The sequence below is a fragment of the Nelusetta ayraudi genome, unplaced genomic scaffold, assembly GCF_046127955.1.
Source record: "Nelusetta ayraudi isolate G7.1 ecotype Tasmania unplaced genomic scaffold, CSIRO-AGI_Nayr_v1 ptg000026l, whole genome shotgun sequence".
Taxonomy (NCBI): domain Eukaryota; kingdom Metazoa; phylum Chordata; class Actinopteri; order Tetraodontiformes; family Monacanthidae; genus Nelusetta; species Nelusetta ayraudi.
The window spans coordinates 4,007,814-4,021,918 of record NW_027466076.1 but is presented as its reverse complement, the minus strand read 5'-3'; the positions used below and the strand labels follow the sequence as shown (position 1 = coordinate 4,021,918).

The following is a 14,105-nucleotide window of genomic DNA, read 5'->3' as shown; positions in this document are numbered from 1 at the left end:
ATTCAATAATTTGAATTATTTATTTACTAGACATAATAGAAAGTGGAATAAATTACTACTGTGGAATAATCTTTTGTGGAATGAATTTGGATCTCCACTTCATAATAATTAAAAAAAAAAAAGTTGGTCCTGAGACTCCATTCAGTTGAGAACCACTGCTTTAGAACAGGCTTTCTTTCATTTTGAGTGGAGTCTGGGAAGAGATGCAGATGTGGCTGAAGTCCAGACACACTTGACAAGTCATGTCAGAGTGGGGACCTGACAAATGCCTCAGCTCGGCTATCAGGTCCCCTCTTGGTAACTGTGTGAACAACACATATGTCCCCTCTTGAATAGGTAGGTAAGTACACACACGCCATGTATCATCTGCAGGAAGTTATATCGAGGTTGATGTTGGTGGTTCCAGAAGAGCCTTGAAGGACGATGAAAGACCAGGATGTTCTTTGTTTCCTCTAAACAAATCCCCCGCTGCTTCACCAACATGGTGCGCCGGACTAATTAGACCTTCATTTGCTTTACCAATTCTTCCCCCATCACCCTTCTGTCCTACTTCCTGGTTCCCTCCCTCCCTACCCTCCTCATTAGCCATACCTACAGATTCCTCCAGCAACCCTCTCCTGCAGCAGCAGCAGCAGCAGCCGCCGCCTCCTTCACAAGCGGCCGCTCCCCTCCTGCCCGGCTCCTCCCTCCCCCCAGAGGAGCATGTTCCCGGGGTGGGCCCAGTCCCAGGGGCCCCGGCTCCTCCTGCGGAGGAGGCCCAGGCCGCGGGTGGCCGGACCATCCCCACCGCGTGCGTGAGGCCCAGCCACCCGCTGAGGAGCTTCACCAACCCGCTGCTGCCGCCGCCCATGAGCACCATCGACCCCAAGGTCTACACCTCCATGCTGCCCCCGTCCAGTGAGTGCAGCACAGCGCCACCTCTGACACGCAGAGATCAATGGATAGATAGATAGATAGATAGATAGATAGATAGATAGATAGATGGATGGACAGATGGACAAGGAGTAGGATTAAATAAATGCTTTTTCCTGCTCTTTTTCAAACATTATGTATTATTATGTATAATATTATGTTAATATTATTTCTATTTGTTCTTGACTGATTTAAGTTGAAAGTTGAAAGTTTTCATTTGTTCTTTTGTTCTTTTGTTTTGTTTTTGTTTGTTTTGTTTTTTTTTAGATTGATGGATAGACAGAGGGACAGACAGATGGACAGATAGATAGATAGATAGATAGATAGATAGATAGATAGATAGATAGATCTAAAAGAAAAAAAATCACCAACCAGTGCTATTGGAAAGTCTGACTCCTCAATCAAATTTCACTGTGTTGGCTTCAAACTCGCTCAGTTCAGCAGATTATTTCTTAAATGCTGAGAATTTCTTTTTCTTTTCCAAGATAAAACAGTAATTCTGATGAAAAACAGAAAAAAAAATCTCTCTCTTTTTGTTTTCATTTGGTATTCTTTTCTCATTGTTGGGCTTCAGAGTTTACAGTGGAGAAATCCTTCCATTCCTCAACCTCTCTCTGATTTTCCACCACTGCCATCTGTAGGTGTTCATCACCTCTGCGTGGGAGTGTGTGTGTGTGTATGCGTGTGTGTGTGTGTGTGTGTGTGTGTGTGTGTGTGTGTGTGTGTGTGTGTGTGTGTGTGTGTGTGTGTGTGTGCGCGTGTGTGTGCGTGCGCCCAAGTGTGAGTGCATAACGTTCCATTATAGCTCTGTTTACACGCCCAGGTGGCCTCAGATTAACATTGATTTTCGTCTGGTGGAAACCTTTCACTGTGGAGGCAGCGAGCCCACGGCAACGCTCGGCTCCGCTGGCAGATCCTCCCTGTTCACCCCGTGACCTCCGACCTCCTGGGCATCCAGCCCCTGAGCTACTGTGCTTTGTTTTTATATTTAGGGACTGAGCCCCAGCGATAGAGAGCGACTCATCGCCAAAGACACCGTTGTATTTTTAATGTTTTTTCTTAATAATTATTTTTTCCTTCATTATTATATTATTATTTTGTGGAGCTGAAGCATTTTATATTCAATTTTGACAAAAATATTCCAAGGATCAATGCTCCACTGGAAGTGACCCAAAAGTTTTCTCTTAGCTCTGAAAGTAAGAAAAATAAGTAAGAAAAATATGACTAATATTCAGAATAAAATTTAGATTTAGCTGACGGCCAGTTTTCTTCAATATAATTTAAGTTTTTTTTCTGAATGGCTTTAAATGGATAATGTTGTTTTACGCTGAATTTGGGGCACATTTACCCAGTTTGAAAACGCCTGCTCAAAATGGTGCTTCAAGCAGTTTTGGTGGAAATAATATTAAAGAAAAAAAAAAAAAAAACCTTTACAACAACTTTTTCCACTCTCGCGTTTTGATGGACGAACGAACAAACTCAGATTCACAAGAGAAACAAACAAACTTTATTTATCCCTGGGGCAATTAGGGAGAAACGGCGAAATGAAAGACAGAAGTGTAGAAGGTAGGAGGCGCCAGGCAGGTGAGAAGGAGATGAAACAGGCCCACAAACAAACTCCAGTCTGAAGTGAGCGAGAGGTCGAGTCTCCCCCCGGACCTCGCAGCCTCGTCTCATCTTTAACTGTATTTACTTCAAACCTTCCTGAGGATCAATAACCCAGAACCTCCGCACCCCCCACCTCCTCACCTCTATTGTTGTAAATCTCACCATCTCCGCCAGACAGGCAGGCAGACAGACAGACAGACAGACAGACAGCGCTAATGTTTCCCCCCAGCGGCTGTTTCACACCTCGCCTGCTAAACAGATCCTCCTTTTTGAGCAGTGGAGCCGTCGCCCCCCCCCCCCCGCGACACGCTCTCATCTCTCACCGACAACCCAACCCCCCATTACCCCCCCGAGGGCCGAGCAGGCACCATGAAAATGTCTTTTCTGGCTCAGCCAATTGGCTGCGTGAAACCTTTTGCTTGGCGGTGGCTGCACTCTTACAAGCGTTGCATTGTGTTCTTGCACAAAGCGTTTTCTCCTCGTTTCTTTTGTTACCCTCGGCGACTTTAGTTCGTTTCTGGTGTGTCAGGGCTGCGCCCCGTAAAATCGTGCGGTGATGCCGAGGCGTCAAACTCCAATACACAGTGAGGCCAGAATGTCAAACTTGGACAAAGTCTCGGTCCAACATTGGTATTTATTTACTGAAGAAATTTTCCTCCAGATGGAACAGTGAACATTTTTTATATGGACCCAAACAAGTTTTTGCTTCAACTTGAATATGGAACAAGCAAAGCTTAATTCCATACAATGAATAATATCAAATCGAATTAAAAAAAAAAAAAAAAAAACTCATCAAAATAAATTAAATAAAAATTGTAAAAACTTTAAACTGTAAATTTCAACAGTAAGCTATTAATACATTTAAAAAAAAAGTAAAATAACAACAATAAACCAATGAAGACGTAGTAATAATATCCTTCAAGGAACATCCGGGCCTGATTGGGCAGAGCATTCTGGGATTTGTAGTATTAGCGCTACATGTGCTGTGTGTATACATGTGTGTATAATAGTGGCGGGCCAGCAGCTCCAGCAGGGATTTTGTATTGGCTTCTCAGGCCAAATGTAGTTACACTGCTGGCCAAATTTGGCCCGCGGGCCACAGTTTGACACCTGTGCAATTATGTATTCCGCCCAGCTTGATTTTGAGGTGGACCTGACAGGGATTATCTACAGCACAGTAAACACACAGAGGCACTCAGTGGAACCAGGCCAGGATTATCATAAGGCCAGAACTCAGCCTGGAACTGAAAATTAGAGTCAAAGTCATGAGTCAGTCAAGAAGACCCGACAGGTCGAGTTGCCCTGGGCTTTTATAAAGGCTTTTATAAGCAGCCACAGGATGCCGTTCAGAGCCGAAGTGTTCAAGTCTGCTTCGAGTTTAAAGTGGTCTTCAACTTGGCAGAAAAGTTCTAAAGGGAGCAGAAAAGTTCTAAAGGTTCATATATATATAGCTGTGGTCCGGCTCTGGTGCATCCACAGTCCAGTGTGCGTCTGAGCTGACTGATGACTGCTGTTTCTCTCAAACCATCATCAAGTCTCATCACTCATGCTCACCATTCCATTGAGTCTGGATGCAGGTGATTCAGATGCACTGCTTTTAATTTTCCTCTAAGGGTATTATGGCTGGTTTGCCTGTTAAAAGAATTATAAAATGTCAGTTAAAAAGTAGCACGACTATCTACTGGCTCTTCTTCTCCATCTGTCAGTGAAATAGCTCAAAGTGTTTTCCCCCTCTCTCTCTCTCTGCCAGGTTCCAGCCTGTCTAAGGCCCAGGTGAAGACTGCATCCCTGGGCCAGGCCGGCAAAGCTCGCTCTCCTCTGCTGCCCGTCTCAGTTCCCACAGCACCGGACCTCCAGGAGGACGGAGCCGCCAAACCAGCCGAGGACTCAGCCGCCAATGTGAGTCCACACCAAGGCAGATACATCACAGGGTTGCCTCAGCAGTCAGCACAGCATAGATAGATAGATAGATAGATAGATAGATAGATAGATAGATACCTCATTTATCCTCCAAATGTTTATTGGCTGTTATTTGCTTGCACCCAGTCAGAGGAAGCTGACCAAGCAGGTCATACCGGTTGGGATCAGTCAAAGTGTTACTGGGTGGCTTTGCTTCTTGAATCAGATACGCGATGATTGTGTGGAGCGGTGGCAGAGCGATGAGGAGTTGCGTGATGTTTGGCGAAATGTTTGGTGCATTTGGTGGCTAACGTGTTCAAGCTGCACGGCAATGCCACACCTGTTTGCACTGATTCCTGTAGTGATATTTTGCCGCGGTGAAAGATCTTCACTGAGCAAACGGCCACCAGAGTGTCGTCCATCCGGGCACCGACTCGACATCTCGTCCCTCTTTTGGCAATTACATTAGTAAATTCAGGTCAGCAGAAAGAAACAACAAAGTCAAAGAGGTTTGAAGAGCACGGCGCAAATGGAAAACGCGATGGAGAGATTCGTGGATCAATTGGAGAAGATTTTCAAAGCACTTGAAATGCAACAATATCATATGAGTGGATGAGTGATTTTAAAAATCTCAGGCTGTACACACACGGCAGGAGAATTAGGGGATGAAGAGCACAAGGAGAGAGAGAGAGAGAGAGAGAGAGAGAGAGAGAGAGAGCAGGCGAGATAAATAATAATGGGCAAAAGGGTGAAGAGTGACGGAGCGAGGGATGAGGATGAGGGTTAATAATGGTTGGATGAGAGAATAGAAAGTGAGAAGAGAAGGAGAGAGAGCAGAGTGGAGCGATGGAGAGAAGAGAAGAGGAGGGATGGTATGGGGGAGTTGAAGAGAAGAGAAGAGGAAAGAAAAGTTCAAGACAGGGAAAGAGAAGTAGCAAAGAGAAGAAGGGAAAAGAAGGGAAGTGTGAGAGAAGAGAAAAGAAGGGATAGACAGAGTTCAAGAAAGGGAAGAGAAGAAGCAAAGAAAAGGGAAGAGAAGAGGCGAAGAGACTGGAGAGAGGGCGATTGTGACAACCAGCAGAGATAAACGACAGGCCATGATGTGGCAGGAAGCCGGACAATTGGACTAAAATATTCATACGACTCGATGACAATTGGTCTGGAGACGGCGTCGCCACGGCAACGGGATGAGAGGACAGCGGAGAGGCGACGCGACTGTGAAGAGGGCTGGAGAGTGCGGAAGGAAGAGAGGTTGTTATAGGAAAGAGTGGAGGAAGAGGAGGAGACAAGAGGAAGGAGCAGGTAGACGACACGGCGGAAGCGGCGGAAGTAAAAATAGAACGAGAGGAGATGGAAGGGAGAGAGAGAGAGAGAGAGAGAGAGAGAGAGAGAGAGAGAGAGACACCGGGGGGGGGAGGTTGGATTGACATCAGAAGTTTTTCCTCTTTGTCTGCTGTTTGGAACTTGCGATTTTGGAGGTCTCATGAAATTCTCATCAGATTCACAAGATTTTAGGAGAATTACGGCTTCACACCAGTCAGTGGAAACACCTGCAAGTCGCAATTGTACTTTGTGGAAATTTTAGAAATATCGCTTTTATTTTGAGAAAAACTGTCACAGGAATGCAGCTAGCTACTCCAGCAACAGGCTTCATGAAGCTAACTGGCATCCCCATATATTCTAACACCTTGATATATAAGATATTATAAGATATTTTAGCATACATAATATTTAATTATAATGATAAAACAAGTAACTACAATATATTTGATAATAATAATAATAATAATAATAATAATAATAATAATAATAATAATAATAATAATAATAAGATGGTTAGATTCTAGTACTTATTTGCATCTATTTTCATATTTTTTCTCCAATTTTCTGCTGCCCTGCAGCGCCCCCTGGCGGGCTGCGGCCCCCACTTTGACAGCCACTGCTCTATAGGATAGTATAGCCAATGGCTTTGACCGCTCACCCAATCCCCAGCCTCCCAGTGGTGCCAGGGGGCTGCCAGGCCTGCTTGCTGGGCCATCAAGCGGGTCGCGCCCTGGAACTGGGTCGTGTGGAGGGACACTGTGTTCCGCCATGAGTTCAAGGTCTGCCAGTGGCTCACAGGGGCCCAAAGGGTGATGAAGATGTAGAGAATGGTGCATCAGTCAGCGTGGAGGGAACACGGTGTGGGTCAGAGAGGTTAACACAAGCGGCAGCTGCGTTTCCATGACGGTTTCTCGCAAAATAAAAGCGACAATTCTAAAATGTTACCACTTGATGTCGCTGTTTCTTCTTAATATGAAATCTCGAAAAATATTACACACTTAACCTTTAACTTTTTGTGCTGTCTTTATACGATCTATATATCTGTGTCACTTACTTTGTAAAGTGTGTTTAGCGTGCGTGCACTCCACTGTCACTCCATGAAAGAGCAGCGGTGGAGGTCAGCAGACCGCCAGAGATATCGGAGATGAACGCAGCGCAACAGCCGACGTTTTAGCCATTGATGAAGCGTTTAGTGACTCACTAACACCCGGCGGTTGTAGGGCATCGATGAGATGAGGAGGTGACTGTTTGGAACCAGGTTACTTTTTCCCCAATGACGTTTTATTGTTTTTTTTGTTTTTTTTTAACGGAAGCCTTTAGGTCTGACTGGGTGTTTCTAGAATACCTCTCAATATCAGGCTTCAACTTTGTTGCCCTCATTCTGGCTAAAAGTCGAAGGACTAAAAATAAAGCACGAATGCATCGATGACAGTCAGTCATTAAAAAGAGGAAACAATTACCCGATCGTTGTAAGCGAGAGAAAAAGTGGCTTTGAAGCAATTAACACCTCCGCTCAAAATGGATATAGTTAATGTAATTAGTAGTAAGATAGAGAGAGAGATGGAGAGATAGTGAGAGAGAGATGGATAGAAACTGCTGGTGTCCTGTCATGACACTGCTGATCTATAATTACCGGTGATTTTTTTTTTTTTTTTTTTAAACGGATGCAGTTTAAAAATCAATAAATGACTTGCAGGAAAATATCCCAGGATGTAGCTGTGTTGTGGTGTTAATAGCTTCAAAAAAAAAAAAAAAAAGAAATCTCTTCACGGTAAAAGCTTTAACTGGGCCAGAATACAGTCAGATTTTTCCAATTGGGAGCAGTAGGTTAAATTTTCCCCTTGGGGCAAAAACAACACGTATGACACACGATAATTAAAATGCTCCACTGGAGAAGCCGTCAGAGACATCCCGCTCAGAATGTTTCTGCTGCTTTGCCCTTTTATTCGTTGTTGTTTTAAAAAAAAAAAAAAAAACACATACACAATGAATCATCGGCCGTGTGCATGTCCATTTTAATTACCCTCATATTGGCAGAACCTTACGGTTGTTGAGTTTTTCAACATTTTTTGCGAAGAAAAAAAAACAACAATTTCAAAGCACAGATTATCATTACTTTTGAACTGCCGTATTTCAAGATGGGAACTTCTTTCATTGTTGTTTTCTACGGAGAAAAAAAAATCAACAGTAGTAACGAAGACGTGTAAAGTCAAGTGTAGTACAAGGTTTAAATGGTGGGGATGTTTTTTTTGCCGAGCTACTATTGGTTCTCTCATCCACGCTGGGGAGAATTTTTTTTTTTTCCTCCCTACTTTCAAAAGAAAAACTCAGCGTGAAGGCCACTTCAATAAAAAGACACAGAGAGCGCGTGTTCCGCCCTCAGTATGTGCACTTGACTGTCGCACAGAGACAGAGGGCAACGTGATCCAGCCCATTCAGAGGTGTGCAGGCAGGCTGGATGTGCCATTTCAGCAGCGATCGCAGTGTGGAGAGCCCACTCAGACAAGTCGGCGCTGAAAGCGACGTCTTTATTCGGCATTATGTATGGCTGCAGTCTGAAAACGATCTGCTCCTCAGACGTTACAGGAATGAATAGCGGAGGGCCTAGCAGGTGATCGGAGAAACGGAGCCTCCTGCTGGTTGCTGGGTGAAGAAAAAACTTCTCGGAAGCAAGCAGTACTGTGGCAGGAAGCTGGCGTTCATTTTTGTATCGCGATTGCTTTTAGGCCGCTTGGAATTTTGGGCTGCAGTACCTCAAGTGGCCACACCGCCGTATTGTCAATCCAGCATCCAGTTCTTAAAAATATTAGAATGATATTATTCTTGATTGATCGTTCTGTCAAAGGTTAAGTGTGTAATACTTGGAGTATTTGAGAAGAAACAGCGACATCTGGTGGTCACATTGTAGATTGCAGCGTCTTTCACTCTCCCTCTTGTCCCTGCGAACTACAGCGGCCCTGCACTCCCAAACCTGGATACCTCGACCACCTTTTTCTTCTTTGTCGGTTTATTTGAAGATGCCAGCGTTCAACCTAAATACAAAAACGCACTGTCAGGCAGCTGGATTGTCCACACCAGGCTTCCTTAGAAATATGGTGGCGCAAGATGGCAGCTAACTGGGAACGAGACCAAATGTCATTCATCGTACTGCGATTATACACTTTTATTAATGTATTTGTATTTATGGGCAGTATATTAAGTGTTTACCAATCCAAAGCTAAATACTACACACTTTAAGACCTTTAAGAACTGATTGACTTATTCATTGTTTGAAACGAACATCCTTGAAGCCTTAGACCGTCCAATGCATTGACACCAGAATCTAAGCCACCATCAGAAAAGGAAAAAAGAAATCCTACCTTCTTTCATGATGGACCAGGCATCAGTAGTGAACCATTATAATTGAACATAAGGATGCACTGCAGTTTAACATTGAAGTGAACCCTTGAGTCTTTGAAATACCACATTTTAAAACCCACAGTATCACACAAGGCTAAAGAGTGCAGTAAGTACTGAAGTGTGACAGAAGATGCAGCCCCAGTCTGAGGTCTCGCTTGTACCTTTTATATTGTCATTTGTAATCGGCCACATAGTTGCAGTGCTGTCCAGACTGAAGACGGGTTGAGATGGCTAAACCGTTCCAAAGTCGACGGCGTCACTTCATTCTTCCAAAGCAATTTTACTGCCATCAGATTGCGAGAAGTGGTCAGATTGCGCAGATTGTTCTCCGCTGCCGAGGTGAGCGTGTGTTCCCACCTCGTCGCGCAAGGTCTCTGATATTCATCCATCCGATGCTGGAGACGTTCCTGTCCAGTCCTCCGCACTTGATCCCGGCGCAGAGTCGTCCGTCGCGGTGACGTAGAAACTTGCAGATTATCTGCGGGTGCGTGATGATGCGCAGCTAACGCTTCCGGCCCGGCAGGGCCAGCAGCACTGACCCATGACATCCAATCACCGCTGCACTCTGTGACCTTGCAGATGACGGCAAGCCTCAAGGCCACAGGGCACACCAGAGGAATGTTCCGTATACGTGTGTGTGTGTGTGTGTAAGCGATTAGTTTCCACTGCAAACTTGTTTTCAGACTGTTGATTTATAATATACAACATTCCAATGTCCCACTGTGTTAACGGTCCAGTGTGTAAAGTTTGGAGATTTTGAGGAAGCAACAGCGACATCAAGTGGTTACATTTTAGATTGCAGCGCTCTTGGCTTGCCAGTGAGCTACAGTGAGCATCCAAACCAGGCAGCTGGATTGTCCACACCAGGCTTCCGTAGAACCTTCCTTAGAACCATCTGCTGCTGCTGCTCCGGCGCCCCCTCTGGCACATTTTAGAACCCGTTGTGGCCCCTACCAGTCTGAAAGTACTCAGCCCTCATCTGTGACCAAGTTTGTAACTGATAAATTCTGAACACTGAATTCCAACAGACCTCTAACCTGCTGCTGCTGCCGCCGCTGCTGCTGCTGTGTTCTCTCCCTGCAGATCTACGAGCAGGACGACCTCTCGGAGCAGATGGCCAGTCTGGAGGGCCTGATGAAGCAGCTCAACGCCATCACCGGCTCCGCCTTCTAACCCCCTGACCCCTTGACCCTTCACCCCAGCCCCTCCCCCTCACCCCAGCCTCCTCCTCTCCTCCGCCACGTTCCCAGTCCGAAAGTCGTGATGTCACCTGATTTTTTTTTCCCCCACGCGTTGCCAGTCGGAACCGAAGGTGGCTGATCTTCCCGCGTCAGAAAACAACAACCACAGACTTCCATCCTGGGCTGTGCGAGGCCGCTCCTCCCTTCGCTCCTCTCAGCCTCGGGTTCCATCAGCGGCGGGAGCCGGATCGGATCGGATCGGATCGGATCGGATCGGAGGGAATTGAAAAACAAAAAAAAAACAAAACCCAAGCTTGGACTCCAGGAAGGAGGGTGGAGGGCTTTGTAGGAGCTCTAACTGAACCCCCCTCTTGACCTCAAGCTAGACGGAAGAAAAAAAAAACTGCTCAGCACCTGGACTGCTGGACACAGGATGGTGGATCAGACGACGGGACAGTAGTGGAACTCTGTGATCCCTCCCGTCTCTTTTTGGGGTTTTTTTTTCAGTTTCTTTGGTGGTATTTATTAGCGTCCTCCTCCGCTGAGCTCCTGGAGACTCCATGACTGTGACTGTACCTCACTTCTTACTCCTCACCACGATGACCGACGGAAGTATTTCCAAAGTAACTCATCCGGTTTCCTTTTCTTTCTTTTTTTTTTCTTTAGTTCTGATCAAATCCTTTCATAATGCACCAGAAAGAGAGAGAGGGAAGAAAAAAATAATGGTAATCAGAGATAGAAAATCCACCCTGGGCGGTTGTTTCTGGAGGTTTTCCTCTTCTGACTAACTTGACCCTCTTCGGTGTATCTTCATTTTTTTTTCCCCTCCTCCTCCTTCTTCTTCTTCTTCTTCTTCTTCTTCTTCTTCTTTTTTTCATGCGTTGAACAAACCCGTTTGAGCTCCTCGACCCAGCTGTGTGCCGCGCACTCTGTCAAACCCACAAGAGAAAAGAAAAACATAGTGAGATTTTTAAACGAAAACACAAAAGAAAACAAATATAGTCAGCATCCAGTGGATTTTTCTATAAGCTGCCGCCGCCGTCGTCTCCCTCTGTTGCTGCTCGTCACCAACCAACCTTCACTCCTCCGTTCGAACCCCGTCTAGAACCTGAAGACTCGGGCTCGTAACCTGTTTAACGCCAAGCGCCGTCCCTTTGCTTTTACAAAAAAAATGATATTTTCGCAAATACGACTGAGGGCCTTATTACCACAGAGCCGTTGCTGTTCTACAACTGCTGTTCCATCAATAGTGATTCCTTGTGTCAGTTTGTTTTTGTCCAATGAATTCTTTGGTATTGAGAAAACACCTTGTGAAATGTTATTATTTAATTTTTTTTTGGGCTAGATTCACTCTACACACAGTGGATGGAGGAAATCATTGGCGGCGGGAAACTGAAAACACTGCTGGTGATGATTGAAGCGGTGCACTCTTGGATTTTGTGACTCTCTGTGGAAGTTCATCGGCTATTGTGCAGTTTAATTATCTTCTCAGACGGCCTCGCTCCGCTTGATGATGGCCGCTGATTGCTTATTTTGTGGCGCTCCAGTTTATTTTTTACAAATTCAATCCCTTAAAATGCCCCCGTTTGTTGTATTATAGAGACAGAGGGAGCCAAAAAATGCCGAATTGTCCATTTATTTTTTGATTTTTATTAGCAAATGGAGGGAGTGGGGAATGGCAGGTGGCTGTCACTTTAATCAACATATTGTCGTTTCCACAGATTGATCTTTTTGTGATGAAAAGAAAAGTCAGAGGGAGACAGGGAGAGAGAGTGAGAGAGAGTGGATTGATATTCAGACCTGGTTTGGAGGTCCAGGCTGCGGTGTGTTTGGGCGTCGGGATGAATCTCAAGAATTCATTATAAAAGCATTTTTCTAATATTATAATTCAAAGTCAGACTCTCAAAGGTCTTGCGCAGCCAGTAGCGGGGAGAGTCCCGGGGGCCGAGGAGGAAGAGGAGCGAAGGTGAACCACACAGCGAGCCAGTGGGCGACTCCAGGTTCAAACTCATCAGCACATCTCTGGCGACCCGACCAGTCCGGGCCGAGCCGAGCCAGAGGTTTTTATTTCTCACTCTGAACCTGAAGGGAGCGGCTCGTTCGCACTCGTTCAGAGGGTTTCAAGCCAAGAGCTGCAGACAGACGGACAGACGGAGGGTGATCCGGCTCTGCCGGGCCAGACGGGAATTTGATTTGAAGGGAAGGAAGGAGATGTAATTTTAAGATCTGCTGCGGAAAATGAAACGGTCCGTCAAAACCAGCTTCTCTCCCTTTTAGCATCGAAGCGGGAGTGAGATTTGAAAGCGGGGGGGCATTACTATTAAAAGTCTCACCTGGAATATTAGAACTTCATTCATTTCTCATTTCTCTCGCCCTCTTTATTTTACTCCTGTCTTGAATGATCCAAACGCCGCTGAACATCTGTGAAGAGCACGTCTAGCTAGTGTTGCTTGTTATTTTTTTGGGGGCGGGGGGGTGGGTTCTGTTTGTGTGGATTTAGGTTGCCGATGAGATGAATTCTACATTTTTACGTGCCTTTACTTTTCACCCAAGTCATCGTCAACCTAAGACGTCGTCCTTCTTCGCTTGTCGTCGGTTTTTATTTTCAAGTCTTTGTGAGAAGTTGAAGAGTGTCGTGTTCCGGTTCGTCCACCGTCTGCTGCGCGGCCAGCCAGCGGTGAGGGAGCGAGACGCGCAGCTTCCGCTGAGGCTGACCGTCCTCTTTAAACAGATTCCGCTGGAAACTTCCCCGTTGACTTTAGCGGCACGGCTGCAAGTCGACTGGAACGTTGTCGAGCTGAAACATTACAAAACAAATCATGAAAAATGGGAGTTAAATGCAAAATATCTCACGGGGAAAGAAAGAAAAAAAAAAGACCTGGGAAATAAAAAAGAAACCTTTGCAAATGAAATAAGATATCTGTGTGTGGAATAGAAGCGAGCGAGAGAGAGAGAGAGAGAGAGAGGGAGAGAGAGAGAGGCAAAGTCTGCCACCAGATTTCTTAATGGCTCTTAGAAGACGCGGGAGGCCGGTTTGATTTGTGCTGCACAGTTGGAGAAACAAAACCACTGAAAAACAAGACAAGAGCGTTTGTGTTTGAATCAGGCCAAAAGCCAAACAAAAAGTCCAGGTCAAAGGTCAAGGCCGTGTGTCCGCTCAGCTGTTCTCCTCCTTCATGTCCATGTATATTATATTTTACATTACATAACTTAGATATGTGTGTATACTTGTGGTGATTAAGCTCATTAAGTTCCTTTTTCTCATGCAGTTAGTTGCGCAGAAATCGCAGGGAAATTTAAAAAAAAAAAAAAAAAAAAAAAAAATGGGTGTCCTGTTGAAATGACGAGGGGCCACTTGTGCATAACATTGAGTGACATAACATTAAGTTTGTAATTGCCGAAGTTCTTGATCTGATTTCATTTTCGCAGTGACAAAAGTGAAAATTTAGCCCCAAACACAGGGAACTAAACAAGACCTCACAATTTAGATTTTCTTATTTATTTTAGCATCTACGTGGCAGAATGCTGGTTTTTAACAGTGTACAGCTCCAATAGAGTAGGAGAAACTTTTTTATGATCAAATTTAATATATTATTATTATTATTATTATTACTATTATTATTATTATATGTTCTTTAAAGTATTATTTATAATCACGTCACTAAAAATGTAAATTTAGTTTAGAGTAAAACAAAACAAGGACTTATGTGCTTTTTCCGTCTTTTTATTATTCACTGTCTGAAAGGTTTCAATATTTTTGTAAGTAATGTTTGGAAGTGGTTT

The 14,105-nt window shown here is 44.8% G+C and overlaps 1 protein-coding gene across 3 annotated transcripts in view; it reads left to right on the top strand.

The window, feature by feature from the left end:
* Nucleotides 1–10,616, top strand: part of dcc (DCC netrin 1 receptor) — a 150,631-nt gene extending 140,015 nt beyond the window's left edge. For all 3 annotated transcript variants that reach the window (XM_076029189.1, XM_076029190.1, XM_076029191.1), the window contains exons 27-29: nucleotides 586–897; nucleotides 4,271–4,419; nucleotides 10,225–10,616. In XM_076029189.1, the coding sequence (XP_075885304.1) occupies nucleotides 586–897; nucleotides 4,271–4,419; nucleotides 10,225–10,314 (551 nt within the window). In that variant the 3' untranslated portion in view covers nucleotides 10,315–10,616. The remainder of the gene's footprint in view (nucleotides 1–585; nucleotides 898–4,270; nucleotides 4,420–10,224) is intronic.
* The last annotated feature ends 3,489 nt before the right edge of the window (nucleotides 10,617–14,105 follow it).